This window comes from Bos mutus, chromosome 7 (assembly GCF_027580195.1).
Source record: "Bos mutus isolate GX-2022 chromosome 7, NWIPB_WYAK_1.1, whole genome shotgun sequence".
Lineage (NCBI taxonomy): Eukaryota > Metazoa > Chordata > Mammalia > Artiodactyla > Bovidae > Bos > Bos mutus.
This window is the reverse complement of record NC_091623.1, coordinates 39,194,767-39,215,466: the sequence shown is the minus strand read 5'-3', so window position 1 is coordinate 39,215,466 and position 20,700 is coordinate 39,194,767. Positions and strand designations below refer to the sequence as shown.

Below are 20,700 nucleotides of genomic sequence, written 5' to 3'. Positions count from 1 at the left end.
CTCCGGTGGCTCAGACGGTAAAGCGTGTGTCTACAATTCGGAAGACTCGGGTTTAATCCCTGGATAGGGAAGATCCCCTGGAGAAGGAAATGGCAACCCACTCCAGTACTATTGCCTGGAAAATCCCATGGACGGAGGAGCCTGGTACTCCGTGGGGTCACAAAGAGTCGGACACGACTGAGCATTCATTCAATTACAATTACAATATAATATACAGTTTATTTATTAAGTGCCACTCACCACAGAATGTAACTCCTAAGAGTCATTAGTTTTATGCACTGATATATTACAAGCATATAAAAATATCTTTGACACATAGTAGGTGATCAATAAATACTGCTTTAAATGTATAAATGAAACACACGTGTCCACAAATAATAGGTAATTACTGTGCAGTGTTGTTTTTGTTGTCTGTTAGTTGCTCAGTCGTGTAGATTCTTTGTGACTCCATGGACTGCAGCCTGCAAGTCTCCTCTGTCCAAGAAATTCTCTAGGCAAGAATACTGTAGTGGGTAGCTATTTCTTTTTCCAGGAATAGAACTCATGTCTCCTGCTTTGCAGGCAGAGTCTCTACTGTCTGAGCTACTAAAGAAGCCCTTACTTTTCAATACTTAATATTTATCATTTCCTCCTTGGTATTTTGGCCAAAATTAGACTTAGGTGAAAAAGACAACATTAGAGGATCAGCTTCCCTGGTGACTCAGACGGCAAAGAATCTGCCCGCAATGAAGGGGAATCGGGTTCAACCCCTGGCTCGGGAAGATCCCCTAGAAGAGGGAATGGCTACCCACTCCAGTGTTCTTGCCTGGAAAATTACATGGACAGAGGAGCGGGGTCACGAAGAGGTAGACACAACTGAGCGACTTTCATTCTTGCTTTCCTGGCAAAGATGTTTATATTACTTGCCTACACAATTCTTTAGATCTGTTTATTCTCATAAAATTACAAAGTTGAAATAAATGTCAATACATCTAACAGCCTAACGAGACTTCTAACCATGATTATCTGAATCACCTTGGAATTTTTTAAGAATATACAATCCATGGCCCATCTCAGCAGTACAGTTCCTTAAGGACGCTCTTTCACAGAAGCAATCACCACTGAGGAGTCTGTATTTTGGTTAACATTGCCATTAACTAGGAAATGTAGAATAGTTAATAGTTTATTAGCTCAGCTAATAAAGAATCCACCTGCAATGCAGGAGACCCCGGTTCAATTCCTGGGTTGGGAAGATCCTCTGGAGAAGGGACAGGCTATTCACTCCAGTATTCTTGGGCTTCCCTGGTGACTCAGATGGTAAAGAATCAACCTGCAATGCGGGAGACGTGGGTTTGATCCCTGGGTTGAGAAGATTCCCTGGAGGAGGGCATGGCAACCCACTCTGGTTTTCTTGTCTGCAGAATCCCATGGACAGAGGAGCCTGGCAAGTTACAGTCCATGGGGTCACAAACAGTCAGACACAACTGAGAGACTAAGTACAGCACAGAATAGTTAATAACTTGCTCTTAAATAATATTTAGGCCAAGCTTTACTATTTTTCACTATATTATGGTTTAATTTTTAGTTCTTCCAATTCTTCCAATACTCAACTAAATTTCCCTTATTGAAATACAAAGATATCATTTGTAAAGATAGAATTTATAAACAGGAAAAACCAATGGGCCTGCTTACCTGAATTTCAAGCATTTTGGTAAAATTACTCATAATGCTTAAACAGACATTTGGGGAAAAACGATTTATAGTTTTAATATTTTGGCTTTTTGAATAAAATGAAAAGTTATATTCTAATTATTACTGAAAGGCTGAATTATGCAAAGATTTCATTGGTATATGTGGGAGTATTACTTAGTTGTAAGAACTACTAACTGAAAATAGTTTTTACTTGTTTATAAAACATACTGTAGAATCTCATCAACTGGCATCAATTGGTGGAATGTCCTGTTTGATATATAAAATGTTACTTTATTACCTTAAACTACACACAGCATTTCTTTGTAAATTCCTTAAAGACTTACTAAAGGCATTACTTCAGTGAATAGATAAGATGTGTAGAAACACACAGCATTTCAGCTATTTAAAATAAATTGAATAAAATGAGACACCTGATATCACTTTCTAAACGTTCATAAGATATTATCATCATTTAATAAATGGGTACAGGAGAAGGTCTGAAAGTACCAGAAAGCAGTTTAGTCTCTTAAACTGTATTATGTTGTATTTCAGTTGGGTCCAATTCTTTGCGACCCTATGGACCATTGCCAGTCAGGCTCCTCTGTCCAAGGGATTCTCCAGGCAAGGATACTGGAGTGGGTTTCCATGCCCTCTTCTAGGGGACCTTCCCAACCCAGGGATCAAACCAGATCTCTTGTTTCTCCTGTACTGGCAGGAGGGTTTTTACCACTAATGCCACTTGGGATCACAGTATTATATATACTCTTTAAAACACTATTTATTCATTTATTGAAAAACCTCTTCTTCAATGATTATCAAAGATAAAACTCTAAAGGATTATGAGTTCTTAATGAAATACTTAATGAACTATTATATTTTAAATTGCAAACTCTAGATTCTAGTTGTAGTTATAAAATGGGGATACGTTACCATTTAGTGACAATCTACCACTAAATCAGGCTATGAAGGAACCACTCCCACAGCCACATGGGGACAAGGAAATATTATAAACCATACTCAGAGAATAAAAGCTTTACTAAGGTTTGAAAGCCAAGCAAAAGAATGACCTTCAGAAGTTTCTCTGAAAAAAAAAAAAAAAGACATATACCAGATAGTTACCAAAAATCATGAAATAAGAAAATTAACCTAGTAGGGGCCTTGGTCTATATAATAAGATCCTTATTATCTGGCAGGACAATAAGGAGAGCAAAGAATTATACTTCACAATGTATTGCATAGATCACTATGGCTCAATTAATTTAAAAACTGCAATAATCACAATAACTTAAACACTTCATATTCATATCCAGATTTATCTGGAATTGGAAATTTCAAATGCAATCTTTTTTCCTATGGAGACATTTCCTATGAATTCATTTAACAGCTAAATGGTACTATTTAGAATAACATGAACTAAAAATTATTCAAATACATCTATAGCATCATTAACTGTAACAGTTCTACTCATGGACTGCATCCAGTTACTCAGTTACTCACAGAGAAAACCAAGGACACAGCTCAGTCCTTTTCAGCCCTGGCACTGTTAATATGTGAGGCTGAGTATTTTTTTGTTGGGAATAAGAAGAGAGGGGCTGTGATGGGCATTGTGTGATATTTAGCAGCATCACTGGCCTCTATCAACTAGATACCAAAAGCATCCACCAGCTGGGAAAATCAAACATGTCTGAAGATATTTCCAAATGACCAGTGGGTGTCAAAATTGTCTGTTGATAGAAACAATCAACATAAGAGGAAAGAAGGAGGAAAGGAAGGGGAAGAGAGAAAAAGTACTTACACTAAGCATTCTTAAACAGTTAATAAATCTATATAAAATAAAGTTGAATTACTAGTTGCTAGATTTAAATGTGTTTATTGTAGTTAAAAGATATTTATAAGAAAAAATCTTTATAAGCAAAATCAATGTTTTGTATTGTGAAAACAGCAAAAACATCATCAATCTCAGATAAACTTCTACTGTTCTTAATAAGAAAAAATCAATAAATATCTTTTTCTTATTTCTACCTTAAGAATAACACCCTACCTTCCTGCTGTATCCCAGGAATAAAAACAATTGCAGTCTTTGTTTTCAGATTTAAAGGCAAGAGAAGAGCTTTTTCCTCTGACTCTACAGGTGGTTTCTGAAAGTGTTCTCCAGGTGACCTGAGGTGACCGACAAGTTTATTTTGCATTTACACACAAGTTTAATAGGACCTGCATATTAACAAGAGTAATAACTTGTTATAGCAACCAAAAATAATTTTTGTATTCACTTATTACCTGTATACAACTCTTTCAACTTTCTCATCTGTTTATGCTTTGGCTTACCATAGATGTAACTGATCGTGCGTCTTCTTCATAATTGACTACTGGAGGTGGCTCTTTCCCATCATTTTCTTGCACTTTTTGCTCCAGCAATTCTTTCTGTGCTGTAAACTTTGCCTCGGTGCATCTCAGCTGCTGGACTGACTGTTTCAGCTCTTCAAGTGTCTGTTTTTGGCTTAGCAGAAGTACAATACTAAAAGAGAACACATTTAATATAAATTATTTCAACTACTCTAAGAAATAAAGACTGTGAAGGAAATCATATCCTGTATATGTGTAGATTATGTTCCTTTCTTCATTTTCCTCTTTATAAGAGTCTTTCAGAACTATAAGAATTATGAAACTAAACGGATTTTGAGTCATCACAGTAGTTGTTAAACATTAGCATTTACAAAATTAAAGGAAGTTTTTGGAAGCAAAAACCAAATTCAAAATGCTTTCAAATTATTACGATCCATGGCACTCATTTTATTTTACAGTAAACCGTCCACCTCACAAAGTACAGACATGTCGGTCCAGAAATGCAGAGCCTAAAATGAATTAACGTGACTGAAGCAGAATCTTAATTTATTTTAAATCTCAAACGGAATATAGCTAAAATCAGATCTCTGCCTAGAGAATAAATCAAATCAAGGTGACAGCTGGAAGCAAGCTGTGTGCCTATTGTGAGGATCGTGTGCTCTAGGGAAAGTTTTCTGACAAGGACTACCGAATACGTGTAAGCCCTCAAATCTTCCAATATACACCATTAGAAAGATAGTAGACCTCTTCATTCCTCCTTTAGAGTTTTACCCTTCAAGGCTGTCCCTAATAGGAATTTCAAATTAATTTGCCCATCTTAAAGCCACAAGAAAACAGGTAGCAGCGGTGAGAAACATCTTGAAGATGCTGTCATATTTAGTATATTAGTATCTGAAAGAACTGTGCCACGCACTGTTGAAAGCAAGTTAATAATAGATTACAGACAGTTTGGAAAAAGACAGTCTCTTTAGCAAATGCTTCTGGGAAAGCTGGACAGTGCATGTAAATCGATGAAGTTACAACACACTCACCACACACAAAATAAACTTAAAATGGCCTAAAGACTTAAATGTAAAACCAGATGCCTAAAAATCATAGAAGCGATCATAGGCAACGTGGTCCTACTGCATAACACAGAGAACTATATTCAGTACTCTGACAAACCACCATGGTTTGTCAGAAGAGAGCATTTTTTAAAAGTATATTCGTGTATAACTAAAGCACTTTGCTGTATAGGAGAAGTTAATACAACACTGTAAATCAATTATACATCAATTTAAAAAAATTGATCAAATACATGAGAAGATAAGCCACAGACTAGGAGAAAAGATATACAAATGACACATCTGATAAAGGACTGTTATCCAACATATACGAAGATCTCTTAAATATCAGTAATAAGAAAATAAGCAAACTTCTTTAAAAATGAGCCAAAGACCTTAACAGATACCTTACAGATATACAGATGACAAATAAGCATATGAGAAAGTGCTTCACATTCTATACTATCAGGAAAATGGAAGCTGAAACAACAATGAGACAGTATTAGACGTTTACGAGGAAGGCCAAACCCCAGAACACTGCCACCCCCACCTGCTGGCGAGGGTGTGGCCTGGAATTACTGACGGGCACGCACAATGGGCAGCCACTCTGGAAGACAGGCTGGCAGTTCCCTGCAAACTAAGCATACTTTTACCATGGGATCCAGCAATCCTATTCCTTGGTATTTACCCAAAGGAGTTGAAAACTTACGCTCACATAAAAGCCCACACATGGATATTTACAGCAGCTTTATTCATAACTGTCAAAACTGGGAAGCAACCAATATGTCAGTCATCAGAAGAAAGGATAACTGTACAAGAGAATACGTTTCAGAACTCAAAACAAGCCACTAGACCACTGAAGACATGGAGGACTCTTAAAAGTACATCATTAATCGAGAGAAGCCAGTCTGAAAGGCTGCATAACGCACGATTCCAACCACGTGACACTCTGTACCAGGCAAAACTATATAAAGAGACAGTAAAAGGACCACGGCCACCAACAGCTGGGGCTGGGGGATGCACTAATGTGTGGAGCACAGAATATCTTAGTAAAAAATGCCATATATGATGCCATAATGATGGGCATAGGTCATTATACACTAATTCAAACCCACAGAATGCACACCACCAAGAGTGAAGCCCAATGCAGACTACGGACTTAGAATGATACTGATGGGTCATTCCAGATTCGTCAGTTGTAACAAATCTGATGCTCTGGTGGGCAGTGCTGATAATGTGGGAGACTATGTATTGTGGGAGAAGTGTATCGGAAATCTCTGTAACTTCCCCTCAGTTTTGCTGTGAAATTTAAACTCCTCAAAAAAAGTCTTAAATTTTAAAAATGATGTATCTGTACAGATTTAATAGAATGGCTCGGATAAAAAGTAATGACAAGATCAAATGCTGGTGAAGATGAGGCGAGATTATCACTAATACATTGCTAGTGGTAATGGCATGTGCATGCATGCTAAGCCGCTAAGCCGATTCAGTCGCATCTGACTCTTTGTGACCCTAGGGACTGTAGCCTGCCAGACTCCTCTGGCCATGGGGTTCTCCAGGCAAGAATACTGGAGTGGGTTGCTCCTTCAGGGGACCTTCCCGACCCATGGATCAAAGCTGTGTCTCTTATGTCTCCTGCATTGGCCTAGGGTTTAATGGGATCTTTCTGCATTAATTCTTCCAACTACATGAGTGACAGTTGCTCAGTCATATCCGACTTTCTGCAAACCTATGGACTATAGCCCACCAGGCTTCTCTGTCCGTGGGATTCTCTAGGCAAGAATACTGGAGTAGGTTGCCATTTCCTTCTCCAATGGTAATTATCTCCATTAAAAACTAATTTAAAAATATGTATCGCTGGGAGCTCCCTGCAAGTCTAGTGGTCAGGATTCAGCACTTTCACCGCGGCAGCCCAGGTTCAATCCCCGGCTGGAGAATTGACATGCCACAAGCTACACGATGCGAGCAAACAGAGAAAAGGAAGTTTCACTACTACTGGTGCTTCCTGTTGTACTGTGAGGATTTTATTATCTCATATACCTTGGGTTCTTAAGTAATCTCTTTTAAAACAGGCCTTTGAAAATTTTTCTTCAGGAGTTCTAAATATCTATTGCGTCATATAAGAAATCACTTGTGAACATTTTGAGACACTATCCTAACGCCAAGAATAGGAAATACATAAAATGGAATACTACGCAGCATGAAAAGAATGAAATGCTGCCATTTGCAGCAACACAGTCAGACCTAACGAGGATCATACTAAGGGAAACGAGTCAGAATGTAGACAGATACCACACGATGTCACCTACATATAGAATCTAAACAAGTCAGAACGTAGACAGATACCACACGATGTCACCTACATACAGAATCTAAACAAGTCAGAATGTAGACAGATACCACACGATGTCACCTACATACAGAATCTAAACAAGTCAGAATGTAGACAGATACCACACGATGTCACCTACATACAGAATCTAAACAAGTCAGAATGTAGACAGATACCACACGATGTCACCTACATACAGAATCTAAAAAAGAAATGATAGAAACTAACTTATTTACAAAACAGAAAACGACTCACAGATGTAGAAAACAAACTTAATGATCACCAAAGAAGAAAGGTGGCAGAGAGGGATAAATTAGGAGTTTGGGATTCAAATATATACACACTTACTATAAATAAATTACATAATCAGCAAGGACCTACTGTATAGCACAGGGAACTCTACTCAATATTCTGTAATAACATACATAAGAAAATAATATGAAACGGAATGGATATATATACACAGATAAACGAATCATTTTGCTGTACACCTGAGATTAACACATTATAAATCAACTATATTTCAATATAAAATAAAAATTTAATAAATAAGTAAATAGATAAGCATCCTGGCTTTTAATTTAGTTGTTTTTAAGAACAATGAGATTTGGGGGAGGTAGATGCCCTATTATATAGCTCTAGTCCAAATGTTTTCTAGTTAATACATCTGATCAGCAAATTAAGGAGCAATATTACCTTCATCCAATTAAGTTCACTGAGCTCTACGTATAATGACCATTTCAAATACATTATCATCTTATTATTGTTTAATAATTACTTTTAAAAAAATATTGCTGTAATCACTATATAATTATTTTACATGCTTACAATACCATTCAGCAAACGAGCTATACATATTTCAATAAGAAGTTAATTATAATAAATGCATGATTGTATAAAACAAGATGCACAGGAAGCTATAAGTAAATCTGAAACATGCAAGGGATCAGGATTTATGCATGTGCTATTTCCTCCCTATTTCTGACTACTCTTTCTACGCACTCTTCACCTGGTGAAAACTGATAGTGTTAGATGCTCAGTGGTGTCCAACTCTTCACGATCCCATGGACTGTAGCCCACAAGGCTCCTCTGTCCATGGGATTGTCCAGGCAAGAATACTGGAGCGCGTAGCCATTTCCTTCTCCAGGGGATATTCCTGAGCCAGAAATCAAACCTAGGTCTCCCACACTGTGGGCAGATTCTTTACCATCTGAGCCACCAGGGAAGCCCTTCTACCCTTAGGTCTCAGCAAAAATGCCATTTCCTAGAAGACCCCTGATCACCCACATTAAGCGAGTGCTCCTCCGTCATTCTTCTACCTGACCTTGTTCCATAGCCACTATCACACCTGTTACTATCTCATTTTGTGTTGGCCAACTCCACAAAAGCACAAGCTTCATGAGCCACGTGCCCACGTGTGTCTTACGTTTCATTGCAGTCATAGCACCTAGTAGATATAACTGAAACATTCTGAGACAAAAATAAAAAACAGATACCTGAATTTGCAAACCAGAACAATACTCCAGATGGTTCAAGCATCACCTTCACTATAAGCTGGATGTGAATCTTCTCAAGTCTCTGAAAATTTCTGGCCCTCAGATACCACATAATTTGCAAGATTAGATGATCAAATTGATTTCTCTAGATTCCACATGGCTCTAAAAGTTATGCTTTTATAATGTGTAAAGTATTTTTAAGTACCAGGTGATAATGGTACATAACTATACAAAACTGAATTATCATTCACTCTCTGGAGTCAAATCAAGCATTAAAATGAGTAGCAACATTACCAGTTCTTTATGCCAATGAGTCATAAGTGACATATGCCTGGTATATTTTCCCATAAACTATTTTCTAATACAGCAGTCAAGGATCATATATCAGGAAAAAATGGATACTACTTCCAGTTGAATAAGCATGTTTTGAAGTAATAAGTAACGATATGTATAACAGAGTGACACTTTGTGTTGTGTTAAATTATACCACTTCAAAAAGTTGGTTTTATTTCTTTCACCTTATTTCTTAAAATAAAAATTTGCAATAGCTATATTTCAACTAAGACCTGCATTATTTATATAAGCCAAAAATCTGTGCTTCTTGGTGTGAATTTCATGTCACATAAAAACCATTCTTTAAGTTCATTTTTCATTTTATATAATTCATTTATAAGAATCAAAGGTATCAGATGATTTTTCATGTAGTTTTATTTTTTCACTGTATTATGTTTTGGAGAAACCTAAGCCAAATCTAAATTCAAAGGTTTTAACATTAGTCTCTCATATGTTATACTTTTCATAAGAACATGAGTGCTATTTATAATAAGTAAAAATTCACATAATTTCATTAATTTAGAGATCATTTAAGAAAGGCAAATATATAGGATATTTTTAGTCTTGGGGGAAATGTAGTTTTGTTTCATTGTTTTATTACTTTTAACTAACATGATATTTAAAGCTAAAAAAGTTCTGGAGTAAAAATAAATCTTTGAAATTAGATGAAAATTGCTTTTAATCATATATTTAAATAAGTATCTGTAGACATATATACAGGGCTTCCCTGGTGGCTCAGTGGTAAAGAATCCGACTGCAATGCAGGAGAGGCAGGTTTGAGCCTTGGGTCTAAAAGATCCCCTGGAGAAGGAAATGGCAATCCACTCCAGTATTCTTGCCTGGAAATTTCCATGGATAGAGGAACCTGGCAGGTACAGTCCATGGGGGTCACAAAAGAGTCGGACACGACTTAGTGGCTAAACAGCAACAGATTATATATATATATATATATATATATATATATATATATACACACACACACACACATACATATATATATGTGTATATATAGAGAGATGTTTAAGAAATATTCAGAAGATGAAATGCAAACATTTACCCTAGAATTCATTTCAGACTGTTTGTTTTGCAAATTATTTTAACATATAGTTCAAAGACAAACTTAAACCTACCAATGTCTAAATTAATGAGATTTCACAATGACTACTTAGTTATATAAATATACTTAACATTTTCAAAATTATGCCCTGAAGTTAACAATAAAAACTCCATGATAACAGAGTGCAAACAGAATTTGGGTTAAACCAGACTCATTTGCTGAATTGCCAGACACACTTATCCCTTCTAACTTACTCTCCTAAGAACACTACTAAAATCATGAGATCAAGCAATTGCTGTGATCAGACAGAAACTTCGGAGTCAAGAACTCATGAGTTTTCTATCCCTTCCTAGGTGTGATTTTAAGTTATCTAAATTCTCTAAGTCTTAAAGGTAAAATGCTCATAATTACACGGAGAGCATAGTAAAGATAACATTAAAGTGAATTAATATATATAAAATATCCAGCATAATATGTGGAAATGAGTAAGAACTCAAGAGGTGTTGATTCCCATATATCCATCATGTTTTAAGCCTCCTCTCCTCTCATCCCATTCTTATCTCCTGATAAATATAAACAGGTGGAGAAATGTGGATCACCCTGATTATGCAGATGAAGCGAGAACTGAAGATATGAGTCAAGAAAACATACCAAAAAAATCAAAGAACTTACAAATTCTAGGTTAAGATAACCCTTAAAGACTGTCTCCTTCAACAATATATAACCAGACATGCTGGTGAGAGGGTCCTACTGTATTTCTTTATATCTAACAAATTTTAAAACAAAAGTCATTTACAATGTGTACATTTACAAAACTATAAAAAGTAGAACTACTTAGTCATCTGTAAACATGTGCAGAGATTTAGTTGCAAATAAAGAAAAACAAAAGATAATTATATTTTTACTTTTATATGTGCAATGGTTGATAAAATTTATCTTTATAATCCAAAGAAAATCTAATCCTGATTCAATACTGAAAATTTTCAGATTTATTAAAGGAATATCCAGAGTAACTCATATTTTCCTGTTCTCACCTTTAAAAGGCTCAGCAATTTCAATATGACATATAATACCAAGTTGTAATAAGAGCCATAGTATTAAGTGGGAGTGGAGAAGGAAATGGCAACCCACTCTGGTACTCTTGCCTGGAAAATCCCATGGACAGAGGAGCCTGGTGGGCTACAGTCCACGGCATTGCAAAGAGTCAGACACAACTGAGCAACTTCACTTTCACTTTCCTTAAGTGGGAGAGGTAGGCTCCTACTAACCTGAGTTGCATACAAGAATAGATGGTGCTGCCATTCACTGAAACTGAGAGGAAAAAAAAAACTAAAAGTGAACTAGGTTGGGCTGGTTGGATTGTATTTAGGGGGTTTTTAATTCAGTCTTAGATGTGAGAAATGTAGGGTACTACTAAGACATCCAAAGAGGCATGTCAAGTAAGCAACCGACTACATGGGCATGGAGTTCCCAGAGGACATCTGAGCTAGAGTAATAAGCATGAGTCATCTTCAGGGGGTCACCCAAGGACAGAGTGCAGGAAGAAGACTGCACAGCCTAGAACCATGCCATGGGTAACTCCAAAATACACTGGCCAAGCGGGGAAGAATGAGTTTACAAAGAAGGAGTGGTCAGAAAGGGAGAAGCAAGATCTGGTATCTTGGTTCGCAAAGGCCAAGGGAAAGGAAGTCAACAAAGATACTTTGAGGAGGTCAAATAAGATAGTTGCAAAATTTAGAAACATATATATTGTCATTGAGTATTGTGTTCTTGCCTGGAGAATCCCAGGGATGGGGGAGCCTGGTGGGCTGCCATCTATGGGGTCGCACAGAGCCGGACATGACTGAAGCGACTTAGCAGCAGCAGCAGCAGCTTTTACCTTGTACGCTGGAAAGGCTGTATATAGTCACCCTGCTTATTTAACTTCTATGCAGAGTACATCGTGAGAACGCTGGGCTGGAGCAAGCACAAGCTAGAGTCAAGACTGCCGGGAGAAATACCAATACCCTTAGATATGCAGATGACACCATGCTTATGGCCAAAAGAGTAGAGGAACTATGCTTTCCTCTAAAAGAGGACGCTGAAAAAGCTGGCTTAAAAAACAGCATTCAAAAAATAAAGATCATGCCATCTGGTCCCATCACTTCATGGGAAATAGGTGGGGAAACAATGGAAACAGTGACAGACTTTATTTTCTTGGGCTACAAAATCACTGTAGATGGTGTCTGCAGTCATGAAATTAAAAGAGGCTTGCTCCTTGGAAGAAAAGCTATGACCAACCTGGACAGCATTACTTTGGCAACAAAGGTCCGTCTAGTCAAAGCTATGGTTTTTCCAGTAGTGCTGTATGGATGCAAGAGCTGGACCACACAGAGGGCTGGGTTTGGAAGGACTGATACTTTTGAACCATGGTGCTAGAAAAGACTCTTGAGAGTCCCTTGGACAGCAAGGAGACCAAACCAGTCAATTCTAAAGGAAATCAGTCCTGAATATTCATTGGAAACACTGATACTGAATCTGAAACTCTAATACTTTGGCCACCTGATGCGAAGAACTGACTCACTAGAAAAGACTCTGATGCTAGGAAAGATTGAGGGCAGGAGGAGAAGGGGACGACAGATGAGATGGTTGGATGGCATCTCCGACTCAGTGGGCATGAGTTTGAGCAAGCTCTGGAAGTTGGTGATGGACAGGGAAGCCTGGCATGCTGCAGTCCATGGGATCGCAAAGAGTTGGACATCACTGAATGACTAAACAACAAAAAAGTCATTGAGAATCTTACAGATACCTACTTCAGTAATGCTGGGGCAGAAACTAGGGATCCGTGGGTTAAGTACTAAGTAAGAGTCAAGGTACTGAGTGCACATTAGCACTCTTAGAACAAGTCTGACTAAGAAAACAGAAGGCAAAGCCAGTAACTGAGAGAGAATACTGAGATTAAAGAAGGGTTATCTAGGGTGGGCAGAGAGGTAGAGGTTACTTTTAGGAGTCGGGACTTACAAATGTTTAAAAAGTGAGCACAGGACACAGTTGAGAAGAAAAGGTAACCATAACATATAAAACAATGTAAAGTTTCAGGGAAAGTAAGAAATGATGAGATATAAAGCAGGGACAAGAAACAGGACAAGGAACAGACCCTTTATGAAAGTAAGGAAAGAGAATGAGTACAAATGTGGCGAATTTAGACATGTAATGGCAAAAAATGAGGCATTTGCCACCTGGTGATTTTCATTTTTTCTGTAATGTAGGAGACATCCGTTTGTCGACTCTGATTAGGCATATAACACGATCAGAGATTTGAGAGACTTGGAAAATATCTGAAAAGTTGCACAGAAAGTACGAGCAAGTAGTAGAGACCAGAGAAATGTCACACATACAATTTCCTTGGAAGTCTTGACAAATCAAGCCAATTGTAAAAGTACCAGAGCAAGAAATATATATGTTCTAGTCAGGGGTTAGAGAAACCACAGAAAAGTAATCCTCGTTGAAGATGCAAACAGTGACCAAAGTCAGACCAGAAATTTTAAATTTCAGATCAAAATGGAAACCTGAAAACAAGAGAAAACGTAAGTATTGAAATCAGTAAACACAAGAGTACAGCAAAACGAGTCAGAGGATCCATGAGCGTGTTTGCTGATTCAGACACCAAGACGAAAGGCAGTCGTAAGACGACAGCACGGCGAATCTCAGGATGCGTGAGGCAGACTACTCCTTTTTCATGTTCACTTGCTTCCTCCTGACACAGCAGAGGCCAGTTTCCTGATTACACTGGTCTAACACTCTTTTAGGGGCTTCCCTGGTGTCCCAAATGGTAAAAGACAAGGAATTCACAGAGAATATGCTGGACTTTGATTTGCGCTGTGCCAAGGCGCTTCAGTCATATCTGACTCTTTGTGACCCTATGGACAGGAGCCAGCCAGGTTGCTCTGTCCATGGGATTCTCCAGCCCAGAATACTGGAATGGGTCACCATTTAAGGCAGAGTAAAGACAGGTTTTAATGGGGCTTTTCAGAAAATAATTCAAACCACTAAAACACTGAGACAAATGATAGGTAACATTACACGGATAAAAACACAAAATCATTCCTCTATAGTCCTCGAAAGTAACTCAACCATACACAGTTTCATACTTTTATACATGAAATTTCAACTTTTGGAAATTTTATGTCTCTAATTCCATGTAAAATGAAGTATTTCTGTAAAATTACATCAATTAAACTTTCTTTCCTCAAATAACCCCTTTGGTACTCACTCAGACTTCTTTTCACAGGTCTTGGCAGCCTCCTCGATCCTCTTCTCTAGCTCCAGGACGGCTTCCTCCTTGTTCACAAGCATCTGCTGTGTCTGCATTAGTTCCTCTGCCAAAGTCCGCAACCTAGGAGGAGGTTTCCTCATTGTCAGTCAGCACACGAATCACGCTCACTTTACACAGACCAAAAAAGAACCACACACCTAAGGCCGCAAAGGCCAACACAGGAGCCACAGCACTTTAATTCAAATTAAATACGAGTAAAATTTCAACTCCTCAGTTGCATCAGCCACGTTTCAAGCTGAGCAGACACACACGGCTAACGGCTACCACTCTGGACAGAGAAAAGAACATTTCAATAATCACAGTGAGTTCTCTGGGCAGTCTGTTTTAAAGGGTTTTATTCATCAAACAGCAAAAGAGAAAAAGAAACAGGAAATGGAGAAAGAGAAAAGAACCAAAGAACCTGTGGTGGATTCATTTCGATATTTGGCAAAACTAATACGATATTGTAAAGTTTAAAAATAAAATAAAAGTTAAAAAAATCATAAAATCAAAAAAAAAAAAAAGAAAAAAAAAAAAAAGAAAAAAGTACCTGTAGTTCTCCCAGGAAGAGTGTATGGTGAAATAACCATGATTTTTGTTTCAGACTAACATGTATGTATATTCTAGCTTTACCATTTTTTATCTGAGATCCTATGAAACTTGCTTCAGCTCACTGACTCTATTTTCCTACTCATATTTTGGATACTGTAACACCTGCTTCAGTGCATTGTTTTGAAGATGAAATACACTTATGTATAAATAATGAATGGTACTTGATAGGCATTTGAGTAAATAACATCTAGTATTATCTGCATATGTTATCTCATTTAATTCTCACAACAAGCTATGAGATATATATTGTTATCCTCAAAGACAGTAAGGCTCAGTCACACGGTAATTTAAATTAATATAAGCTATTTCTGTTTTCACATGTTGCAGTAATGTTTTGGAGGTACAGTCTATATAGATTTGAAATTAGTATGTATAAAATTAGTCTGTACCCATAGATCAGACATTTTTTGATTACATAAAATGCATCCAGCCCTGAATAGAAATATTTCTATCACAAAAATACACAACTAGAATCTAAAAAATAATACAAATGAACTTATTTTTCAATACAGAAACAGACTGACAGACACAGAAAAGGAATTTATGCTTATCAAACGTGACAGAGAGGGAGAAACAAATTAGGAGAATAGCATTAACAGATACACATCACTGTATGTAAAACAGATAAACAACAAGGATTTCCTGTATGGCACAGACAATTGTATTTAATATCCTATAATAATATACATTGGAAACAAATCTGAAAAAGGATAAATACATATGTCTAACTGAATCACTTTGCTATATACCTGAAACTAACACAGTATCTTGAATCAACTGTAGCTTAATTAAAAAAACAAAAAATAAAATTGCTATAATCATAAAATATACACACACACACCTATCATATCACATTAAAATTTTTATTCTGTTTCAGCCTTTTAAAGCAAGACAGGAAATCCAAACTACACAAAATACTAAATAACCCAAGTATATGAAAATTTAAATTTAACTTAAAGAGATGATAAAATCAAAAGTCAAAAGTCAAACCTCGAAGAAATATTTGCAATGGAAGTTACAAGCAAAAGCTCATGTAGAAAAACTCTTAGAAAAAAGTCAACCTACAATGAAAATGAACAAAAAACACAACTGGAAGTCCAAGAAAGCTTCAAATGATCAATAAGCACACGGAGATATTTACAACCTGAGCCACAATTTAAAATCTTCAGATTAAATAATCAGTAAATTATTTTTCACCTACTAAAATTGACAAGCATGAAAACAAGTGATAATACACAGTATTCTCAAAACTGTAGCAAGAATGAGAGGGGAAGGAAGGAAGGAAGGAGAGAGGAAACTTGGAACTGTCTCTCAAACCTCAAATTAGAATCTCCTTTGACCATCTAAAAATCTGTCTTATCAATATACTTTACACATGCTCACAATCAGTCCATATGGAGATGTTTGTACTACAGTGTTTATAAAACTAGAAAGTATTTAATTGTTCATCAACAGGGGAATAGCTGAATAAATTTTGGTCTGATTTGAGAGAGTAACGATGACATATACACACTGCTATCTGTAAAACAGCCAGCCAGTGAGAATTTGCCGCATGACACAGAGAAGCCCAGGCTGGGGCTCCGTGACAGCCTAAGAGGGGTGGCTGGAAGGGAGGGGCAGGTGGGAGGGAGGGGCCTGTGTACACTCCAGGCTGATTCGTGCTGACGTCCGGCAGGAATCATCACGACACTGCAATTATCCTCCAATTAAAAGAAAAATAAAAAATTTAAAGAAACAGAATAGTCATTAAAAAGAATGAGGTTCTTCCAAAGCATGGTTCTTCCAACACATAAAAGGTCCTTCCAAGGCATTTACTTAAAAGGCATGAGGCAGAGAAGTACATATAGCCTGGCTCCATTTATAGTGAAATCAATGTATGTGTATACACATACTACTGACTGAACTGTATTCCCTCAAAATTCATATCTTGAAATTCTAACCCCCAAAGTGATGATATTTGGAGAGGGGGACTTTGAGAAGTAACTAGGGTTAGATGAGCTCGTGAAGGTAGAACCTCATGATGGGATTAAGGTCCTCAGAGGAGATACCAAGAGTTTTGCTCTCTCTCCCCAGGCCTAGATGAAGCAGAGGTCATGTGAGTACATGAGAAGGCAGCAGTCTACAAGCAGGAAAAGACTCTCGCCAGGACCCAAACTGGCCGTCACCTTGATATGGAACTTGTAACACCCAAAACAATGAGAAATAAATTGCTATTGTTTAATCCACTCATTCATGGTATTTTATCATAGCAGCCATAGCAGAGTAATACACTATTATATATTTATGTGTGGAGAAGAACCAGATTACTAAAAACCAAACTTTCATCATCACTCTGACAGGTATGGGATTAGAGTAGGGGTGATTTAAGGACAAAAGGGTTTCCCTAGTAGCTCAGTTGGTAAAGAATCCGCCTGCAATGCAGGAGCCCCCAGTGTAACTCCTGGGTTGAGTAGATCCGCTGGGGAAGGGATAGGTTACCCACTCCAATTTTCTTGGGCTTCCCTGGTGGCTCAGCTGACAAAGAATCAGCCTGCAATGCAGGAGACCTAGGTTCGATCCCTAGATTAGGAAGATCCCCTGGAGAAGGGAAAGGCTACGCATTCCTGTATTCTGGCCTGGAGAATTCCATGGACTATATAACCATGGGGTCACAGAGAGCCGGACACGACTGAGTGACTTTCACTTTTGGACAAAAAAGTCTCTCATATTTTACTCTGTATTAATCTATATTATATTTAAATCTTATAACAAAAATGAATTTGAATTTAAGCTATTAAATAATAGGTAATGGAGACAGAAAAGGCAGAAAAACCATGAAACATGATAAAACTCAAAATATAGTAATCCAGGTTTTCTCATCCATGTTTAGAGTTAAGCAATATAATAAACCTCAACAGGTTTCTGAGGGCATTATTATACAAAACATAATCAATGATGCTTACAATAATGATCCAGAATTGTAAAAGAAAAATTAAAGTATTTTTCATTAAGAATATACATATGAGACATACATCAAATCTAGTAAAATTATTTTGTTGAACTCGATAGCAAAACAATGTTGGGTTAAATGCACTTCTGTGGAATAGTTCATACCCAGACTACTAGACACACAAAGTTACTATATTAAAATCTGAGGTCATTCTCAAGAAATCTACACTTCAACTTCTGGCTTCAAGTTACTTATTACCAACTACAAATGATATAAATTAGTAACATGCATAATGCTTCGCTCGTTGTAAAACTCTGCCGTATATGTGGTCTCATCTCACCCTCATGGCAGTCTGGAACACTTGCCCCACCTCTGTGCCTGTCCCCACCCCAGCCTGGGGGGCATAAGGACCAGCTTCTCCCACGCTGCCCTGGCCATGCTGCACCAGAGATGAACTGGAAAGAAAGCTCCCGTCTCTGAGCACTCCCCTCCTCTCTGGTCGTTTACTTCGCTCTCCTACGCCTTTCCCAAAGCTCTTCCTGCTCAGTTTTCCACTCACCCCTCTTTTCAGTTCCTCGCTCATTCATTTAAACCAGGTGTTCACTAAGGCCATTCCCTGTGACAGGCACACTGTTAGACACTCGGGATAAACAGTAAACAAGCTTGGCTTCAGGAAACGTAGATGCTAGCATAAGAAACGGGGTCCGCCTTTTCCCTCCGACCCTCCCTTTTCTTCTCCTCCTTTCCTCTCTCCGTTATGCTTTCTGTCCCAGTTTCTTCCCAGTTCTCGCTGCACCGCATTCTGCTCCACCCTGAAATAAACACATAACCCCACCGACCTGTAAGATGCAGGCAGCACGGCCTCCGCTTCACTGCTCAGCCCTCACACCTAGCTCTGTGTCTTTCGCACGGTAGATGCCCAACTCGGTTCTGCATGTCCTGTTTGTCTCAATAGAACCTCACACATTAAGCTTTTTCTGCAATTTCCTAATAACTCCCAAGGCTCTCCTGATTCCTATAGTTCTGAATTATCTAGAAAGAGAAACCAAAGAGCTACCTCAATATGGGAACAGCACAGTTTACGACTTCCCCCACCACGACAGCTAAACTGATGCATGAACCACACCCCAGTGAAGGAAGCTTTAGTTCTCTACACAGACGTCATTAATACAGGACTGATGCTTTTCAAGTAAACATTTTGACATCAAGCTAATCACCTTACCTTCCACCTCAGAGTAAGAAAATTATTAGTGTTTGCAACTCTACACGTCTCTGCTGCATTTTGCAAAGCTCCTTACCCTGGTGAAAGAGACCAGGTCTAGAAGCAGACACCTCAGGGTTCAATGTTTACTTGGCTTTTCTAGACTTCCATTTTCTCCTCTAACAAAATGGAAACTAATTTAATATCTAACTTAAAGGGTTCATGTAACTATGATACATATTTTTAAAGTTTCTAGAGTACATCATGAGAAATGCTGGGCTGGAAGAAGCACAAGCTGGAATGAAGATTGCCGGGAGAAATATCAATAACCTCAGATATGCAGATGACACCACCCTTATGGCAGAAAGTGAAGAGGAACTAAACAGCCTCTTGATGAAAGTGAAAGTGGAGAGTGAAAAAGTTGGCTTAAAGCTCAACATTCAGAAAACGAATATCATGGCATCTGGTCCCATCACTTCATGGGAATTAGATGGGGAAACAGTGGAAACAGTGTCAGACTTTATTTTTGGGGGGCTCCAAAATCACTGCAGATGGTGACTGCAGCCATGAAATTAAAAGATGCTTTCTCCTTGGAAGAAAATGACCAAGGTTATGACCAACCTAGACAGCATATTGAAAACATATTGAAAAGCAGAGACATTACTTTGCCAACAAATTAGAGGAGAAAACTAGTCAAGGCTATGGTTTTCCCAGTAGTCATGTATGGATGTGAGAGTTGGACTGTGAGCACCAAAGAATTGATGCTTTTGAACTGTGGTGTTGGAGAAGACTCTTGAGAGTCCCTTGGACTGCAAGGAGATCCAACCAGTCCATTCTAAAGGAGATCAGCACTGGGATTTCTTTGGAAGGAATGATGCTAAAGCTGAAACTCCAGTACTTTGGCCATCTCATGCGAAGAGTTGACTCATTGTAAAAGACTCCGATGCTGGGAGGGATTGGGGTCAGGAGGAGAAGGGGACGACAGAGGATGAGATGGCTGCATGGCATCACTGACTCGATGGACATGAGTCTGAGTGAACTCCGGGAGATGGTGATGGACAGGGAGGCCTGGCGTGCTGCGATTCATGGGGTCACAAAGAGTCGGACACGACTGAGCGACTGAACTGAACTGAACTGAGTATGGATTTTTAAGCATAGAATATTCCCTATAAATGTAACTATATATTATTAACCAATTTTACTACTGATATCAAGAAACATTTTTCTGAAAATTAACTAAATTTTGATTTCTACCTTTTTTAAAGACTGTTTTATTAACACTGGATGCAAAAATAAACACTGCCCCCACGGCAGGGTCGGCCTGAAGGTATTTTAAATAAAACTTAAAAGTGGGTTATACTATTTATACATTTTTCCCAGTTAAGGACA

The 20,700-nt window shown here is 38.0% G+C and overlaps 1 protein-coding gene across 2 annotated transcripts in view; it reads right to left on the bottom strand.

The window, feature by feature from the left end:
- Positions 1 to 20,700, bottom strand: part of FER (FER tyrosine kinase) — a 460,352-nt gene that overhangs the window by 302,920 nt on the left and 136,732 nt on the right. For both annotated transcript variants that reach the window (XM_070373202.1, XM_070373203.1), the window contains 2 exons: positions 14,528 to 14,650; positions 3,997 to 4,186 (listed from right to left, as the gene is read on the bottom strand). In XM_070373202.1, the coding sequence (XP_070229303.1) occupies positions 3,997 to 4,186; positions 14,528 to 14,650 (313 nt within the window). The remainder of the gene's footprint in view (positions 1 to 3,996; positions 4,187 to 14,527; positions 14,651 to 20,700) is intronic.